The sequence below is a fragment of the Hippocampus comes genome, unplaced genomic scaffold (assembly GCF_001891065.2).
Source record: "Hippocampus comes isolate QL1 unplaced genomic scaffold, H_comes_QL1_v1.1 scaffold327, whole genome shotgun sequence".
Taxonomy (NCBI): domain Eukaryota; kingdom Metazoa; phylum Chordata; class Actinopteri; order Syngnathiformes; family Syngnathidae; genus Hippocampus; species Hippocampus comes.
In genome coordinates this window covers 820,554-839,805 of record NW_017806221.1, presented here as the reverse complement: position 1 = coordinate 839,805, position 19,252 = coordinate 820,554, and the positions used below count along the sequence as shown (strand labels likewise).

Here is a 19,252-nt window from a genome sequence, read left to right as displayed (position 1 = left end):
CAAAGAAGTTACTGCATATAAAGTTGACTATACTAGGAAGGAGAGGGGTGGTCCAGAGGTGGACGAACTCACAGTGATGCAGATGAGATGATACTTTTTTTTTTTTTTTTTGCAAGAACCTTCAAAAGTTCAAAGCAAGTCTTTCAAAAAGGAAAATAAGACAACGTATGTTACCAGATGCAGGTTGACTGCAACTGGAGACAATGGCTAATTGTTTTTTGTTTTTTTTTAACATACAGTAAATCCAAATGACCTTAATTCATTTATCTCATTTACTAATTCTTTAACTGAATGTTGTTTGGTTTAAAAAAAAAAAAAGCTGATTTAGCATAATCCTGATCTAGACAATTTCGGTAAGTGTGTTTGCTCTGTCTATGACACTGATTTAGAGGGAGCCTTGAGAAAATTCAAACTATAATTGGACAAGAGGAAAGTAGCTATTGTCTGACGGTGCCAAGGCTATGCCCGAACACTTTGAGAAACATATTCCAATGCTGAGAACAAATAATAAGAGGATGAAAGGTTACTGGTCACTTTTTCTCCGTTTCAAGATCTTGGTAGCGTGTGCAGCCTTGGCATAAATTCAGCCGCTATAAGGCGTACTCAAACTGGAAAAAAAAAGATTTGGTTCAATTTTTATGTAATACACCGATTCCATCCAGGAACTCACGAGTCAGAGATCATTTTGATTAAATTACCCGATTTTTCATCCCAAAAAATTAATGAATAAATTCACGTAACCCAGAGAATTCCGAAGGCATATAGGCGTACAGAGGTTGCAACCCCTTGCTTTTAGGCAAATGCTACCCTAAATTAACCTAATCTCTCCCCCACCCCTCCACAATTTAATTGAAATTTGAATGGATGACAAGCAATACAATTAAAATTAATGTGATTATCACAATACATATGGTCAAAAGGAACACTTAAAAAAAGACGATAAAAAAAAAAACAAACACAAAAAAAAGCTTATTCCAATTGTATATTTGTTGATAGTTACCTGGCAGGTGGGGGAACGCTTGGAGAGCGTGAACGTGCTCTGTGAATTTCAGCAGACCGGGAACAATGGTTCGAAGACATCACCTGTTCTGGGACAGACAAAGTGGAGCTCTGGAAGTCTCTGCCATTCGGTCGGTAGTCTGTGAACATGTCAAGGAAAGAAGGGGTAACACCAAACCATTAGTTATTTGGATCTTGTGGTGCTTTTAAAGCATGCCAACCGCACAACAAAAAACTAGCATGCTATAAAGCTTCGTGGGCTTGGTGACTACAAAGATTCATCTCTGACACCTGATCATCAAATACTGTAGCATCCCTTTCATCGTAAAGAGCCTTTTAGAGCACACCCCCAAATAGTTTGTTTGGAGGTAGCATTGAGGACCCTTTTTTTTTTGTAATTGTACTAACCAAAACGATTTTCCGAATACACTGATAAACATTCACAAACAATGGGAGGAAACAGGGGGAAGAATACTGGAACGCACCACGACAGGGGTCATGGTGCATTTGGTTTTTGCAGTATTTTTCCCCGTAACCCCTCCATGTTACAAATTATGAAAAAGTATCGGAACAAAAAATCCCCAAAAAATCCACAAATATGCGAATCCGCAAGTGCCGAACTGCAAGTGTGCTGGGGTCGACTGCATTACAAAATAAAACTAACGTTCGACATTTCAAGTACTTCTCATTTTGTGACCCCTTTTCTCCGAACAGCTTGAGCTCTCATTCCGATGTTCAGCGTGGGCGTTCAGTTGGATATTTGGTAAAAATAGACAAATACCAAGTTGCAATGCAGAAGCAGACAAAAACGATCACGACTGCCTCTTCTTGCTGCTGTTACTGCTGACATTGGGTGCGTAGTCTTAATCTACTTGTTTTATCCAGACTTCACTTTGTAAAATGCTGAGGTTAAAATTACACGTTCGGGTCAACTCAGACAGAAGTTTATAATGTCAATATGAGCAGAGTATGTTACCTGTTATGACCCCAACACCATCTTCACAATCATAGTCTGAGATCTCGCCATCACTTATCCTCTGGGATCCTTTGAGATAAAGATAGAGAGAAGTGGAAAAACGTGAGTCGCGAAATGGGTGGAGCAAGTCAAGAATGAAACAGGTTTTAATGCACTTCAATTAAGGCCTTAGATCAAACATCACTGCGGTCTAAATAAAAGCACTGCGGTGAAGTTGACTTATTTACATGTGAATTTTCTTTTCTTTTTTTTCTTTTTTTTTGGAGCACTTTTGCTGACCAAAAAGTAAACAAATCTTCATGAATCCATTGACACTGGTATGCATCACCACACTTGAAAATTCTACCGCCAAACACACACACACACACACACACACACACACACACACACACACACACACACACACACACACACACACACACACACACACACACACACACTGTGCTTTCAGTCTGCAGTCATGGCTGACTCCGGCCAAGTGGACATTTTCTCATATTATAAATGACAAGTGCTGCACGCTGTAATGCCGCTTCTAACCTTTCACCTCAGCGTGTCACAAACTTTTCACAGCTGTCATCACTTTCAACCCTCAAGTAGCCATCATCAGGTGCCCACAAAAGGCATTTTAAAAGAAACTGTCAAGAGTACAGTATGTACAATATACTGTATAAGCATATTGGGTGTGTTAAATGACAACAAAAGAGAAGGAAGAGGCTGATGAAAAACATTTAATGTTCATCATGGATTTCACGAGTGATAAGAAGATGTACTATAGCCCCTGTGAGTTTACAGAGCAGTCACATTGAACACACACATATATACAAGCAGAGCAAAATGAGACAGAGGAATTGGGCTTTTAATTTGAAGGGACCTGCTTGTAATGGGAAATGTCACAAAGGGAAAGCAAATGGTTTCGATCAGTCACGACGGGCAAATTGGGATTTTATAGCATTTTAGACCACACCATTAGGGCTGAGTACAGTTGTTGCAGGAAAAGGTTTTCGGTTGCGGGGTGGCACTGTGAGACATTTAACGGGCGGAGACGATTATGTTGAGGGGGGTACTATGTCTGCTAACCCGTGCGGATTTCAAAAGTGGTGTAACTAACACACCGGCTCGCCACATTGCAACACGTGAAGGAGCAGACACATGCGCCCTTCACGGATGTGGGGTACAGAATCAAGCCAGAGGAATGCAACAGTCGAGAGGATAGCAGACACTGAAATGCACCGCAAAACGGTGCCGCCTACGAGTGCGGGACCTTTACCTGAGTATGAATATGAGCCTTTGTCTGCAAAAGCAAAAGCAGTACAAATGATGTGACACACAGGACATAAATGCTCATAGTCATTTAGCAGGGCTTTACGACACGTGTGTGTGTGAAAGAGTCAGCACTTACTCTGAAGCCGCCGTGTTGGACTTTCTCCATGAAGCTGCCTACGTTGTGTGTTTGGCGAGGCACGCGGGAGCGGGATGGAAGACACGTCATGGGTCTGGAGCTTGTACCAGTGAGGCTCGTCATCCAAAAGAGCAGTTTCCAGTTCAATGAGTATCTAACCAGTGTGAAAAGCCAGACTCAGGTTGCAGACCGTGGCGATCGCTCATCGGGAAATTCATACGAAGCAATTCAAAGGCCTTTGTCGTCATCAAGAATTCATCTTTCAATTATGCAATTTCATTTCCAAATGTGTATTTACCATCCCACTGAGCGGCGAATGACTGCAAGTGTTTTCGAAGGCAACGAATGTTGCGTTCTTGTCAGGATTCGTCAGGGTTCGTTTAAGCTCGCAAAGGTGCGCCAAACGGTCGACAAACGTTCACCTATGCTTCCCTTGTCGCAAAAATTTCCTTGCAACAAGAAAAAAAACCACTAAAACTGTTGGCAAACATCTGGCGAACTTCACGTGAATGTTTGCAACCATTTGAACCAACCCTGACGAACTCTGATGCGAACACGCATTTTTCTACCCTCGCCATCAGTCACAATTGTTCGCCCCTTCGTGGGATAGGGGCCTTACTTTCACTGATCTGATCGGCTAGATTGAAATTGGCCAATATATTGCATTTTATACAAAATCTGTGATCGACCATTGTCCCAATTTGCCCAATCAATAAATGACGGGGAAAAAGATTACAGCAAACACAACCTTGTTCACTTCGGGGACATTCTTTGCTGCCATAGTGTATATGTAAGCCCGAATGCTAAACTATTAATAGCCTCGTCGCGTGTCGTGTGAGCAGACAGCCTTTACCTGTACCTTTGAACATCCAATCAGAAAGGAATAGGATTGATGTAGTTTTATGGTACATAAAAACCAACCAGCCACAGTATGTGTGTTAATGATTTCATTTTAAAATATTTTTAAATTAAGAACACAAACGATGTGGCCATAATCACATCAAAATAGCTTTTCATCACCAGGCAGCAGTTCCAAGAACTTCGGCCACACACATTCAGCCAATCACAGATGCAAAAAGGAGGTGGGCGTGTTGTTATGTAAATAAGACGGAAACGTATGCGTTGTTGACGCACAAAATTTTGGCTCAACGAGGATACAAGATGTACTGCAGTCATACCGAATGTGAGTTAGGCTATTCTCGCTACACAATTACATATAAAGTCAATAAAATTTGTGTAGATGGGGGCAAATCTTTGCCACAGCCAAACGACTTTGAGAATATGGTTACTACGGCACATGCACACACACAATAAGCTAGGCAGGCAAAAGTTGGACAATACTGTAATGCAAGACCAACCAATTACTGTGGTCAGCTTCCAATGCGAGCCAAAACTGAGCAGGCAGAATGTGGAGCGAGGAAGTTAGCCTAGCTGCTTAAGTGTTTCGACTTGTTAGCAGCTCCTGAACTAAGACAGCAATGATTTTAGCGTTAGCCAAAGTTTTAGCAAAAGCCCCGGCCACCTGATTGACTGCCGATGTTCATGCATTTATTTTTTTCCATTTTCATTTTTCGTCAAAGAAAGAGATGTTGTAAACACGTAATATATATTTAACATTTATCAGTGGCCAATACATTTCAATGGCCATCAATTTTATGTGGATTTTTGCTTTTCATGGACCCGTACGGTACTTATTCGACGTGAATGGTGGGTGTCGACTGTCGAGGAAATGTACAAGTTGTTTAAATTGATTTACTGCTCCATCTTCTGATTGGATCGATGATCAGGGTTTTCTTTTTGCCCCCAAATCCCGATCATGCAAAGCCTAGTATCATTGGGCAGAAAATTGGAAGTGAAAATAGTTTTTCTACACCTAACTCATCCAACCATGGGCCAGGCTGCAGTATTTGTAACAAAGGCACTGCTGGAAAACAATTGGGAACAAAATAACTTGGCTAGATGTACAATTAAGAAGTAAGGGGATGAACGCAATCCCTGATTATGGTAAAAATGATAAATACGGTAACTGTGTTCCAACACATATGGATGTAGAGTGTACAGATTTTGGAGCTGTCTTTTTTGTCTTTCTTACCTCTCCCAAGAATTCACTCTCCTCTTCCCTCACTCTGGCTTGATCCCATAACGTGATCTCCAACATGCGCTCTCGAAACTCCCGCCGATGTACCGGGGAATACATAAAAGTCTGGTTCCATTTGGGCTCTAAGGATTTCTTGACTGTTTTTGTTCTCCTCTTGCTTTTGTCACTGGGGGAACAACAATTCAAATTATTTTCGCCGACGATCCAAAGGTTAAAGAACCACAAAGTCAAAGGGCACTGTGGTTCAGTGCACACCCAACTGCGGAATGATGGGAGTGTGGACAGACATGACACTGAAAACGTTCGCAAATCACCACATGTTACCATGGACGGGAACGGTCCCAGCGCTCACCTTCTATCAGGGAGGAAGTAGATTTTCACGTAAGGGTTCCTGGGCCGACCATCTTCCCTGGGTGGCAGGTCTTTGGCTCCCAGTATGGTGACTATTAATTGATGGCCAACTTTGTCATACCACAATTTAACCTGCAAGTGCAGAAAACAAACTTAATTCAGTCACGGCGATCTGAGCCATAAGATGCGAAAATACACAAAGTGAATAATGCTGGGGAAGACAACTTCACTAGGCTCTATTAAATCTTGGCATGGACTTTTGTTTCCCCTATGTAGCACAGTTGTTGACTACAAAATGAGGTCCTCTCTGTTCCCGAGATGACTATCTTATAAAGTCACCTGCCTGAAAGTACTGAATTAGAATACGAGGTCATTCAAGTGGACAGTGCTGGCATTGATGCGTTATGTGTTTATATTTTCTCTTAAATGTGTCTGCGACTTAATCAAACTAAACAGTTGCCTTGTGTATGAGTTTCCCCTATGTAGCACAGTTGTTGACTACAAAATCAGGTCCTCTCTGTGTGTGTGTGTGTGTGTGTGTGTGTGTGTGTGTGTGTGTGTGTGTGTGTGTGTGTGTGTGTGTGTGTGTGTGGATAAGTGTATATGATTGTGGATGTTTGGGTCTGGGCCGATCATTCATCCCGTAGTGTTTCTCTTGCACAGAAGAATAAATATTAGGGAGAGGAATTGTCTGTAATTCATCTGGTTCTCATTGAACCAAAGTTGAAGAGAAATACTTCAAGAAAGAAGAAAGATGCTCTAACATTGCCAGCATGAGCTCAAGGGAAATAATGCCATCTTGCAGTGATGATGTTGTCTTTAATAATGTCTCCGATATTGGACAAAGGGCACTGATATTGACAAATCAATCATGCTCTTGCAAGACTAATCAAAGGTAGTAAAAAAACGAGAAGTATGGACTCCAAAAGCAGACACTTAGAAGAGGTAAAACTCTTAACAGTGGCCTCAAAGCAACTGGATGAGATGGAGAAAAAAAAGACATCTTCTAAGTTACTGTCCATACTTCTTCAAGAATATGATAATGGAGAGCAAGTGAAACTACCAGCTATCCATGCAGCATTGTAAAAGAATGCAGCCAAGGTCGCCGAGAAAATGTAAACATAGACGGACGGGAGTTTGTCACTAAAGTTGTTCCACATAAATTTAAATGTCAAAAGTAGACTACTAAAAGAATGCTGCATGTCAATCAACATGACGTGATCATATATTTGTGTGCAAATTCATTAAACAAAAAAACCCACTAATAAAACACGATAATAGCGTCAAAATGCAAGACATCGACAACCAAGTCTCCCCGTGACAGTACAAAAGGGTGTTAGTTAACAAGCTGATTTAAGTACTAAGCTGTTTGATCCAGAATTTTTTTTCAAACTGAGCTTTTCCTCAACCAATGCAAAATGCACACTTTTATCTGAAGGCATCAGAGACTTCTCTCTGCATCATAACAATGGGACCCATTTTCAAGCAGTTTTTAAAATGGCATCACCAAGTTCTACTTTTGCCCTTTTTTAAAAAGGTTTAGTCGATACCACTGCACAATACTTGGTTGCTGTGAATTCGAAGGCTATGGTCATATGTTTTTAGCACAATAGCCACAACTATAGAAATGCTGACAACTTTCACAAAACCTCATGAGAAATTTGATCAATCATCATTGGCATCGGTTATTAAAGTACTTTTATGAATGACTCCTTTGAAGTAAGGTGTGGGCTTTATCCATTACCTGGGATCAGCCAACACATGCTTGCAACTTTGGAGCAAATTGATTGTACAAGAAATGCCCATGTTATAATTGATTATATTATTATGAACACACATTTATGGCTCTTAAAAAATACAATGAAATCACCTAGACTTTTTGAACCGAAAAGACACCCACACAGACACACCCACACCCAGACCCACCCACACACACCCCCACACACACACACACACACACACACACACACACACACACACACAAAAACAAGGTCTAATATTCTGCCAATGAGTTTGACAGTCATTCCAGCTGTCTATAAGAATCTCTACGACTTTTTGTGCAAAATGAACAATCAAAATTTGAAACCCCAAATCCATCAGAGTTTTCGAAGGACATGGCTGATATCCAAGAGAAGTCCTTGCTGTCAAAGATTAAACAGAGATGAGGAGCCCATCTCTGTTTTGGTGCCATTACGAATGCGCAGTAGTCGTGTATAGTTGACCTGGAAGATTCATGATAGTTTGGCTGTAAAATGAGATGTTCAACTCTGCTTTTGCTGCAAAATGGCACCTCAAACAAGTTCAAAACTGGATTTAGAACACTTTACACTACTGTATCATTAGAACACACAAGGAAAGGTATTTCTGGAGAAGTGTGTGTGTGTGTGTGTGTGTGTGTGTGTGTGTGTGTGTGTGTGTGTGTGTGATGATGATGATGTAGTTATGTATAAAGGTGGGTTTATTTTATAATGATGTGGAAAATAAATCCAGTCCTCTGTCCTTAAAACACTCTCCTGCAACTGTGTATGTCAAAATCACATATACCGTAAATGTAACATCAGTAAAAGTGAACGAGGCAATGGAAACTTTTTTTTTTTTTCTGATGTCGATTAGTTGGGCATGCACTGCCTTGGCAAACTGACATGAATGGGTTAAAATGAGCAATACATCATAACTCGAATCAAAATGGTGATAGCAAGAAATCATAGAAAAGAATGTAACACAAGGCACTGCACTGACAGGGAAACACAAAGCATTAATTTCCCTGGAAATGCATTTTCCCAAGTATGGAAACAGAAAAAGGCCAGTCAACAGTCAAAGAGCAAAGACCAATAGAGGGTGCCCTTCAGACAGGGCCCATTACCTGGACCCTAGGGGGAATAGGCGGTGTTCTTCTACTAAGGCTTTGGCTCTGGATAAGCAAAATTAACAACAAAGGGAAATGCGATAAAACCAATATCCCACAAAACAACATCAACTCACAATTCACCCAAACACAAAGACAGGTGTGTGTACTTTTAGGGTATTATTGTTTTTGTCGGCTCATTTATATTTTGGAGATTTTTTTTCTTCCCGGAGATGTCTCTTCGCTGCTTATCAGATGTTGCGGATGTGCAATTACCGGACTCGAGCGCCAAACCTGGCTTCTTGTGTCATTATCCCCACAAAGTTTTTACGTTGACGACAATATTTTACGAATCTAGCGTTTTCCTCACGTGAACATTTTTCATTGCATAAAACACACAGTCTCTCACACACACACACACACACACACACACACACACATGCGCGCGCACACTCACGACGTATTTCTTGGCAATCCCAATTTATACAATCCGATCATGTCCATATTTCAGTGTAACTGTTTGACCCATTCATCCAAGGAGGGTTTTCAAACTAGAAAATGGACACATCGTATCACTGACACTCCAGAGTTGGGATGGTAAAAAGGTCAGCCAAATATATGTGACTCTGTGCCCGTTTGCCTTAACAAACTCGCACACCCTTTTCTCGAGTTATGTCAGTGTGCGCATTGAAAATGATACAAAGGAAAATGAAAAACGTCAATAGGACGTGGCTCCAGTTCATAACTCGCGTCACCAATGCACAAGGCCTTTTATCATCGTCCACGTGTCAGTTTAAGGTCACTTACTGAAAGCTGTCCTGACAAGTACTGCGGAGCGTCCCTCAGCATGTTGGGACTCATGGGGGAGGTGATGGAAATGGACGGGCGATCCATCTTTTGGGACTCAAAAGAACTTGAACCTGAAAGGCGACACGAGGCAAACATTTAGGAAATATAGTTCATTTTAATATATATAAAGGATACAAGAGAAACGATAAGGAAATGATGAAATGATACAAAGGGGAGGGAGGCCGGGACAGTAGCATGACTGCAATAGAGAGAGGCAGACCGACGTCGAAATTCATTCAGATTTGGGATACTGAAGAATGATGTTGTCCTTATGAAGGGTTTATAAATTGCTTGAAACTAGTTAACACTCTCTAGCTATGGAATAAAATGTTTGGAGTATCATTATAGTGTGGATGTGTCTTAAACATAGTTAACTCATTCAGTGTCAAGGACGTTTTTTTCATGGTTTTTTTTCAGGATCCAGGCATTCAATCCCGAGTAATTCTATGTTTTTGTTTTTTGTTTTAAATCACGCGGTAGGGTAAAGAAACAGCTGAAAATGGCTGCCACTATTGCCACCATAATAGGAGTGAAGTACATACTACTGTTTATTAGGCTGTACATCGGTTAACCCTTTCAGGGACAGCGGTTACTACAGTGGACAACTTAATCATGTACCGGTAATCAGGTTACAGGGTGCATGAAAGGGTGAATACCACTTTTAACCTACCTATACAAAAAGAGACACAGTGGGATTTTGTAATGGACCAAGCATGTTAAATGGTAAGGACTCACTTGATTCCAGTTGTGCATGTGTGCTGTCTGGTATCCTTGGAATATCTCTGGGGAGGGAGGAAAGAAAGTGTGAGTGTCAAAGAAAAGGATGAGGACAAGTGAATCGATAACCTAATACTGTGCTTTAATCGCTTCCAGTACAACATTAGTCTTCATTCAGACGGCAGACCCCTTCGCAGTACAAACCAGGACAGACAGAACAATGGACTTATTTTTAAAACTGCTGCTGCTGTGTGTGTGTGTGTGTGTGTGTGTGTGTGTGTGTGTGTGTGTGTGTGTGTGTGAAATGTTCGCATATGAGGCTTGAGAGAGTCACAGCCAGAGCGAGAAAGATGGCAAGAGGCGAGAACACATGGTGGCAGCATGCATTCTTAGACTAGGCATGCATAACATTCAAAATCCAAATCCTTGTACCTCCAAAACCATCACCTTTGTTCAATCATTAACATTGCCTCGTCAAAGAGCGCAAGCCATTTTCAACACTTCAGATCGGTTAAAAAAATAAAAATAAAAAAAAAGGAAAAATAACAACCACAGGTGTGGACTGACCAATCGTATATATTTGGGAAAAAAATCATACTGATATAATTGTGACATGATGCCAGTTCTTCTTTCAACAATTATCATTAAGTTCAGAAAATCCACTCAGCCTTTTTGCCCGCAACTTTGACTCCTGCAACTTACAAACTGCATATTTGAGGATGTTCCCGATCCCAGGAGCATCGTCCGCCTTATCCCGTCTATTCTTAACCTCTCTTTAACTCACCAAAAGCGTGTTCACTCTTCGTGAATTTTTGATGAGCTCCATGTTGAAGCGTTAACTGGTCACACTTTGAAGCATTCAGATGGTTAAGTCAGATCTTTCCGCTTTAGCGCACCCCCTCATCATGCTTTTTTCTTTTGTTGTGGATAATTTGGTGTGGCACTCACAGTATTTTTGCTTTTTGTCTAACTTGTAACTGTTTTCACTTAAGTTCACGGCAAGATTCATGATTTTTTTTCCTCTCATTTTTGTACATATTCTACATTCCTTGAATCACAAATGTTTAGTTGGGTGGAGAGCTAACAGTTCTCCAAATGAGAAAAACAATATTCTTGCTTCATTGTTGCTGTGTGTGAAAAACGCAATGCTGTCAACTTCTTGACATCAAAAATCAGCTTCACCGATCTGTCACTATTGCCACAGTCAGGCCATGGTGCCTGCACACCAGAAGGGTCTGCACAGAATGTACAATAACCCAGTTTTATGTGTGTGGAAAAAGTTCAGATTTATTTATTAATTTATTTATTTTGTGGTTGTGGCTTTTACAGCATACCGGTGCTTTCGAATGAACCATTCAAAACCACCAGTGATGACAATGATCTTATTCTTTTAATTTGAAAAAGAAGAAAAAAAAAACAGATCGAAAATCGGGGGGGGGGGATTAAAATACAGGGGGCTTTCTAAGAAATGAAAAATGTTCACATTGTTTTGATATTTACCAGTGCGTTGGCAGTCTCTAGGGGCTGTTTTATACATATATATATATATATATATATATATAATTAAAACAGCACAGTTTTTAACCTGGATTTAAAAAACATTTACACTTCATTGGAATGTTTTAATTCATTCATTTTATTCACTCTGAAAATTAAGGATGCCAGCAAATTGGAGGACCGTATTATACACAAGTAGCGAAAAAAAATGATTTTTACGGTATTCATTTTCCATATTTTCAGCACTATTAGGTGCACCTAAAAGCATTCAATTTTCTCTAAAGCCGACAGCGCGCCTTATAATCCGATACGCCTTATATATGGATTGATATTCTGATTTCTTGGACGTAGTATTTTAAATGTTCAGTAAAGCGCTTTGTTACAGATGCAGCGGTTGAGAAAGCTCTACATAAATAAAGCTATATTGTATTGTATTGTATTCCCTTTAGATAGCATCTAGTAGATGCATAACGCAACCACAGCCACTATTGTAGCTCCTATTCTATGCACCTTATAAGTTCATTCAACAACCAACCAAAACGCCAGCCAGCAGGACCATCCATATTGGCAAAGCCTTTTATCACTGAACATTCTGTCATTGCTGAAAATTAGTCTCCATGTATTTTTGAGCCCACTGCAAACGTTTCTCCTTGTGCGCATTGATTAGGGGTGGCCACAATACAGCGTAGGTTGTGACTTCAAGCCTTTGTAGGAGCTCTCCCCGGGAGACAACAACAGGATTCAATTATCTGCTCGCATTTTTGGCTCGAGAGCTGGTCGCTTAATATAGTATAATTTGCCGGAGAAAAATTTTTCTTTATACACTTTTATGTGAATGAATCTTTTTGCTCTCAGACACAATATTTTTTCACCGTGATACGTGTTCTTGAAAAGTCTGTTGTTTTCAGACATTGGACTATTTCATTCTTTTCCCCAGACTGCATAGAAACTTCGACACACTCGAAATGAAAGTTGATGGTGAATAATTTTGTTTTCCTGAAATAAGTCAGAACAGTCTTGTATAATTAAGTCATATTTTGAGGGCTACACTTTTCCAAACCAAGTCTGACTGATGTGGGCTGGTCAAAATAAAGTAGTCCAATAACCTATACATTTCAATATTGATCATTTTGTAAGCTTCACCAATCTAACAACAACAACAACAATAATAATAATAACAATACATTTATAGTGGATGTGAAAAATATCAGAGAATTCTAACGCATGTACAAACACACTCAGGACACAGATGAGGTGTCACAAAAGGATTAGAGTAGCACATTGAATTGAGTTGTGAGCTCTCACCCGATGGGCCGTGAGACCACCAGTTCCACTTGTGGTTCAGGCTTGGATTCTAAAATTATATTGTAAACTTCTTTAAATGTGGCTCCTTGTAAAAGCCTTCCATTCCATTCCAGCACCTGGTCACCTGTAAAACCATTACATTTTATGAAACTCAAGTGCTTGTTCCAGAGGTTACCACATTTTTTTTTTTAATAAGATGTCAATATTCGGGTTGTTCTGAATACCTGGTCTGAGGTGCCCGACAGTATCAGCTAGACTTCCTTTTCTCACTTTAGTGATGAAAGCACAAAGTCTGCCAGATTCTGTCATCTTGCCTCCGACCACCTGTGGTGAAGAAGAGAGGTAAATGTCAGGGCAACTACACATTGATGGAAATGAAACCTCTTTCTGGGAAAACCTGTGACCAGATCGCCTCCAGTTACAATGCGTACTCCTGTTTGTCTGCAGCCAGTTTTCAAGTATGATACTACAGAAACGCAACCAAAAGTCTGACACAAGAGACAATAGACTTTGTTTTCTTTCTGCTTATATGACCAGGGTAATGCTTTAGTACTCTGGCACACACACTAGTCCTGTTCTGTGGTTCGGTAACAGTGCAAGCCTGTGGGCTAGAACTGTACTATCGTCGAGATGCCATACTCCACTCTCGTCATACAAATAAAATCCTGCTTAATGGAGGCTGAATGCCAACATACAAAGGAGCTTAGGGAGGTTTGCAAATGAAATGGCTTTATATAACAAACTGAGGCCGAAGCGGGGGGCCTCGCAGAGGAGAACGGAGAGGGATGGACTGTGAGGGCAAAGCTGGCGGCATGAATGATGGACTGACTGGCTGGCCTGCAGAGTGCGTTTGCTGCTGCTGAGGAGACAGAAACGCACAAAGGCACCGAGCAGACACAAATGTGCATTTTTCGGAGGCTCATTTAATCAAAAATGATATCCCCCATCCCCCCCTACCCGCTGTTCTTTGTCCACTCTCCTTCAGGTCCTTTCTCTATCTGGACTTCAGTTCTTTTTGTTATCTTTGTATGCAAGCGACACCAGTGGCACTTGAGTGTATGTGGGGATGCCGCATGTGCTCTAATATGTAACGTAATCATTTTAGAGGTTTCAATTTCAAGCGTGCTCTTATCAAACAATCATGAGGACCAGAGTCAAGTCCCACTGAAAATTAAAAGAAAGGAAAGTAAAGAGATATTGGAGGCAGCAGGTGAAAATCACACAAAATGAGAGCACAATACCGATCAAAACACTCCCAGAGTAAGCTCACCTTAAGACCAAGCAGAGCTCCTGAGTCTCGAGGCACACTTCCATCTTTCATTCTCTTATTGAGCAAAATGCGCCCTATTAGGCGATCCCCGTCTTTGGACGGCTGCCACGTCACCGGATGCTAAGAGGTCAGAGCAACAACACACTTTGTGTTTACAAACTTGAATGTGATCACTTGAGATAAGTTCAGTGAATGGGGGCAATTGGGGAAGTGTTTATTCACTTAGAGGGAGAAAGTTCACACAAGCTCAACGCTCAAGTGCAGTACGATAAAAGATATTTTTAACGTTCATTTATTGATTGATTTTTTTTCTTTTCAATTTTCCACCTCAGAAAACGAATCATTTATGAAATCTGTTGATTTCATACTTTAGAGTCAATGTGAGATTTAACAAATTGTTAATAGCCTTGTTCTTTCTGGAGCTTTTGTGAACCTGCCAGGGTGACGGGTGGAAAAAAGCCTCATGCAGTGCCCCATGCAGAGTAAAGCAAGCAGGCCCAGCGAATCAAACTTGGCTGCGCGTATCCAGCCATATTTTCAAGAGGAATGATTGAAGGGATAGCAGACTATGACAAGGGTTAAAAGGGTCATCTTCAATACAGGAACCAAAATAAAGACAGAGATATGAAAACAAAACAAAACAAGGAAAGCACATTGCGCACAACAAAGCAGTGAGACACACATGGAGTGAAAACAGACACAGCAGTGGAAGGGGAAACAAGAAAAACATGTTGGTAAAAAAAAAAAAAAAAAAGGGAGAAAAAAAATCCACTCTCCCCTATTAGGTGTGCTGACAATCAGTTGGGTTTTAGTATAAAAGTGGGTGGAATATTGGCCAAGGGAAGGTTTTATCTGGACTGGTTGCTGTGGGGGAGGGCAGCAAAGTGAGAGGGATGGCCGAAGGTTTTCCTGTCGCTTTTAACAGGACCGCTGCAGAGCAACAACACAACATACGAAAACGAGCATGCAACTAGGAGAGACACACATTCCATTGTGCCATGACAAACAGAGAGGATCAGTGTCAGTGGTGGTTTTTACGACTGCGATTGTAAGGTGTGTGTGTTCTTTTTTTATTTATTTCTATTGGGGAGAAAAACAGCAAGTACAAGTAGCAAGCAAAGAGGGTGTCCCTGCAATACTTTTTTTTTTCAGCCACACCAAGCAAGGTGCAGCCATAATTAACCCAAATAAAAAAAAGGAACAAAATCGGAAAGAAAAAAATGGAACTTAGACAACGTCAAATAAAACGCAACAAAACAAACATCTAACCTATTTACACTTAGTGACACAGAGCAAACAAAGACGGGGAGGTCATAAATAGATTAAAAAAAGATGCAGGCTCAATTGTCTCAGTACCTTCTCACTATGGCTATGCTCCTCGTTTAGGGTAGTGCTACTGCACGTATCAACTCCTGAGTCTTTAACTTGCGGTTCACACCACGCCAAGTCCTCTTCAAATGAGTGTCCCCCAAAGCGTACCATTTTCTTTTGCCTTTCAGATAAGGTGTGTGCCGGCTCAGACATAAATGCCTGCTCAATTGTTTTTCTTTTTCCCCTTTGACTGTCGCCTAAAGGTTTGGGATAAAAACAGAAAGAAAACAGAAAAACAACATGCAAAGGTGTAAATAAAACAAAGGAAATGTGATATGACAATAGACTCTGGAGTACAAGGGACAAGGGGAGGAGAAGGAGAGAGAGAGAAAGAGAGACAGAGAGAGGTTACGAGGCAGGAGGGAGGGGGCTCCACATGTCTCACCAAAGACATTGGGGAGGCCTCGCTGCTATGCCAAGACGCATGGTCCCACCAATGGCCATCCAAATCTCCTGTAAGGCGCGGGGAGGGTGTACGTACATGAGAGAGGACAGCAAGAGGGAGCAGTGAGGACATCACGGACCACAACATCGACACAACCTGACACACTCGTACACACACACACACACACACACACACACACACACACACACACACACACACACACACATACACACACACACCACCAGGTATACAAAGACCCCAGCGCACATGCTCCACAAATTCTCAGAAGCGTATTGGATCCCTATAGAAAAAGCAAAATGACAGTTGAGGTTATAACAAAGGGTACTTACTGTCTTGACATAGAGGACAAAAACCTACCCCTGCAAAACTTAGTTTGGCTGAGTGGCAGGCCATCGGAAATGATTCCGATGCAATTCCCGATAATCCCTCACCTCCTCGCGGAACACGATACTGGACTGAACTCCCAGTCATCAATCAATGTGTGCATGTTGACTACTTTCCTTCCGTGATGGTGCACATCATCGTTACTGAGCTAATGGGTAATGGAGTCAACACTGAAAAAGAACTTTTGGCTATGTTGATTGAATAAAGAAGTACTTGCTGTTAAAGTGCTATTTGCAGTAACACATTGCTTTAGCACTTCAGGTTAATTTCTTTCTCTTTCAACTCTGCATTACTTTCCCTACCTTATTCCAAATAGGCAAAGAAGTGTAACTAGGAGGCCAAAGAGTACAAAGACTTTCCCTTCAGATGATGCCACAGTGAATCACTCGCATGAAACAATATAGACCATCCATGCGTCCTTCCATTTTTGAATATGCTTCTCCTCACGAGGGTCACAGGTGTGCTGGAGCCTATCCCAGGTGTCTTCGGGCGGTAGGCGGGGTACACCCTGAACAATCGCAGGGCACACATCGACGAACAACCATTCGCGTTCACAATCACACCTACAGACAATTTGGAGTGTTCCATTAACCTGCCATGCATGTTTTTGGAATATGGGAGGAAACCAGAGTACCTGGAGAAAACCCACGCAGGCACCGGGAGAACATGCAAACTCCACACAGGAAGACCAGAGCCGGAATTGAACCTTGTACCTCTGCACCTAAACTAATGGGAAAGAAATTAGCAGCTTTTCAATTCAGGGATCACCGCCCCGGTGGGCATTCCTGCAGTAGCATGCCAATAGCACGCTCCCTCAAAACTTGCGGCATCTGTGGCATTGGCGCTCTAAACATTTTAGAGTGGCATTTTATTGTGGGCAGCCTAAGGCAGTGTTTTTCAACCAGTGTGCTGCGAGACATTGTCGGGTGTGCCGCGGGAAAATATCCAATTGGTATGCCTGTGCGGTCTTTCGCCCAGAAAGTAATCATGTAGTACCCTCTCATACCGCTAGGGAGCAGCAGCAGCTAGCCAATTGCCTTGTGTTTCGACGAGACAAGCGAATTTGTAACGCATGAATGCAGAACGACGGTGAAACAATAAATATGAAGGATGATAAAATACTGGTTTCTTTGTGTTCATTTGATTCCAATTCAAGCTGTTATAACGTCATTCTTCAATGTTAAAAACGGTTATAGTAACAATATAACACGTTAATTGTTAAAATAAGCGGGGGGGGGGGGGCCACATTTTCAGCTAGGGGTGTGCCGCGAGATTTTTTTCAATGAAAGAAGTGTGCCTTGGCTCAAAAAAGTTTGAAAAACACTGGCCTAAGGCACACCTTTGCAAGAATTATGATGTTTTCGAATCATGATGTCCGAAGAGGCAGATGGATTATATGGACAAAGAAGCAGTTCTCACTCATACAGAGTAAAAGGCTTGTGGGCAGCACGCAAGGACAACAACACTCCTGGTGGAAGTTTGCCCATTTTTGGAAGGGATTGTGAAGAACCCTACCAGCAAGTAACAGGGAGGCTTTTGCAGCTGTTTAGTCTATTGCTGTTAGCGCTCTGAAATCCCCCTGCCAGCATGTCTTCAATTGGATGTTCCATCTGATGTCACAGCGACGCTGCTCTCGACTTTAACGTATTCTATTCAAGGCTGCATTGCGTTGTGGCACATGCTTCTATGTCACACCGCGGTGCTACACGATGTTCCATCCTTGCACCCTCACAGCACATACACAATGAATGGTTTCGTCGATGGTTCATTGCACGCAGTGCAGTAGAGTGCGCAAAGACCTGCACAGACATTCGTGAGAAATATTTTACAGGAATATGCCTTTTGTGTACCTCTGGAGTCCATTGAAAAAGCCTTATATGTTTGAGCTCAGCTCATGAATAACAGCAGCAAAAAGTAAAAGTCTGCATTAATCTTTTGATTAGCGTAGATCAATGATTCTCAGAGTGTGGTACATGTACTACCACCGATGGTACGCGCGGGCGTTCACTGGTGGTGTCCTATGATTGAATATTGTTGTAAGCCTGCAGTTGTGGTGAGCTGATTGCTAATTATTTCAGTAATTTCCATTTGTCTGCTCGGTCATGAAGCTAACTGTGAGTGCGACTGGTAATTGCATTAGGGAGTCGAGGGGCGCAGAGAAAGGAAGAGAGAAGTACAGTGTACTTTGGAGTGTTGCGGGCAGGACAGTACTAGTTTCATGTTTTGGCATGATAATGGAGGATATTAAACTTTTTTTTTGTTGTTGTTGACTCAATTCCCTTCCTGGTTACTTTGTCCACACTAAGGCAGCGCTAAGACAAAAAGAGCAAGCCAAGCAGGTGATGACAGTGGTTACCATTGCAACTGGTGAAAAAAAATATTTTTAATTACCGGTATGTAAAATGTGGTTTTATTTGGATCGGGACAGAGAAAGAGCTCAATCTGTATGGTGGTAAACAATGAATACATGGAACTACTGCATCTCCAACGGCATCAAAAACACATTTTTAGGGCAGCACGGTTGTCGACTGGTTAGCACGTCAGCCTCACTTCCTATGTGGAGTTTGCATCTTCTACCGTACCAGCGTGGGTTTTCTCAGAGTACTCCACTGTCCTCCAACAGTGCAAAAACATTCATGCGTGTGTGTGTGTGTGTGTGTGTGTGTGTGTGTGTGTGTGTGTGCTGTACAGTACACACACACACACACACACACACACACACACACACACACACACACACACACACACACACACACACACACAAACACTCACATCTATTATACGT

The 19,252-nt window shown here is 41.6% G+C and overlaps 1 protein-coding gene across 21 annotated transcripts in view; it reads right to left on the bottom strand.

The window, feature by feature from the left end:
• Nucleotides 1-19,252, bottom strand: part of rims2a (regulating synaptic membrane exocytosis 2a) — a 137,658-nt gene that overhangs the window by 40,235 nt on the left and 78,171 nt on the right. For 11 of the 21 annotated variants that reach the window (XM_019856273.1, XM_019856268.1, XM_019856281.1 and 8 more), the window contains 13 exons: nucleotides 15,663-15,874; nucleotides 14,307-14,426; nucleotides 13,261-13,360; nucleotides 13,037-13,160; nucleotides 10,253-10,299; nucleotides 9,476-9,588; nucleotides 8,687-8,734; nucleotides 5,825-5,955; nucleotides 5,467-5,638; nucleotides 3,375-3,528; nucleotides 3,243-3,266; nucleotides 1,976-2,044; nucleotides 1,001-1,139 (listed from right to left, as the gene is read on the bottom strand). In XM_019856273.1, coding sequence (XP_019711832.1) covers nucleotides 1,001-1,139; nucleotides 1,976-2,044; nucleotides 3,243-3,266; nucleotides 3,375-3,528; nucleotides 5,467-5,638; nucleotides 5,825-5,955; nucleotides 8,687-8,734; nucleotides 9,476-9,588; nucleotides 10,253-10,299; nucleotides 13,037-13,160; nucleotides 13,261-13,360; nucleotides 14,307-14,426; nucleotides 15,663-15,874 — 1,453 coding nt within the window. Of the gene's footprint in view, nucleotides 1-1,000; nucleotides 1,140-1,975; nucleotides 2,045-3,242; nucleotides 3,267-3,374; nucleotides 3,529-5,466; nucleotides 5,639-5,824; nucleotides 5,956-8,686; nucleotides 8,735-9,475; nucleotides 9,589-10,252; nucleotides 10,300-13,036; nucleotides 13,161-13,260; nucleotides 13,361-14,306; nucleotides 14,427-15,662; nucleotides 15,875-16,062; nucleotides 16,131-19,252 lie in introns of all 21 variants that reach the window. The other 10 variants (XM_019856276.1, XM_019856293.1, XM_019856282.1 and 7 more) reach the window with 5 other exon arrangements.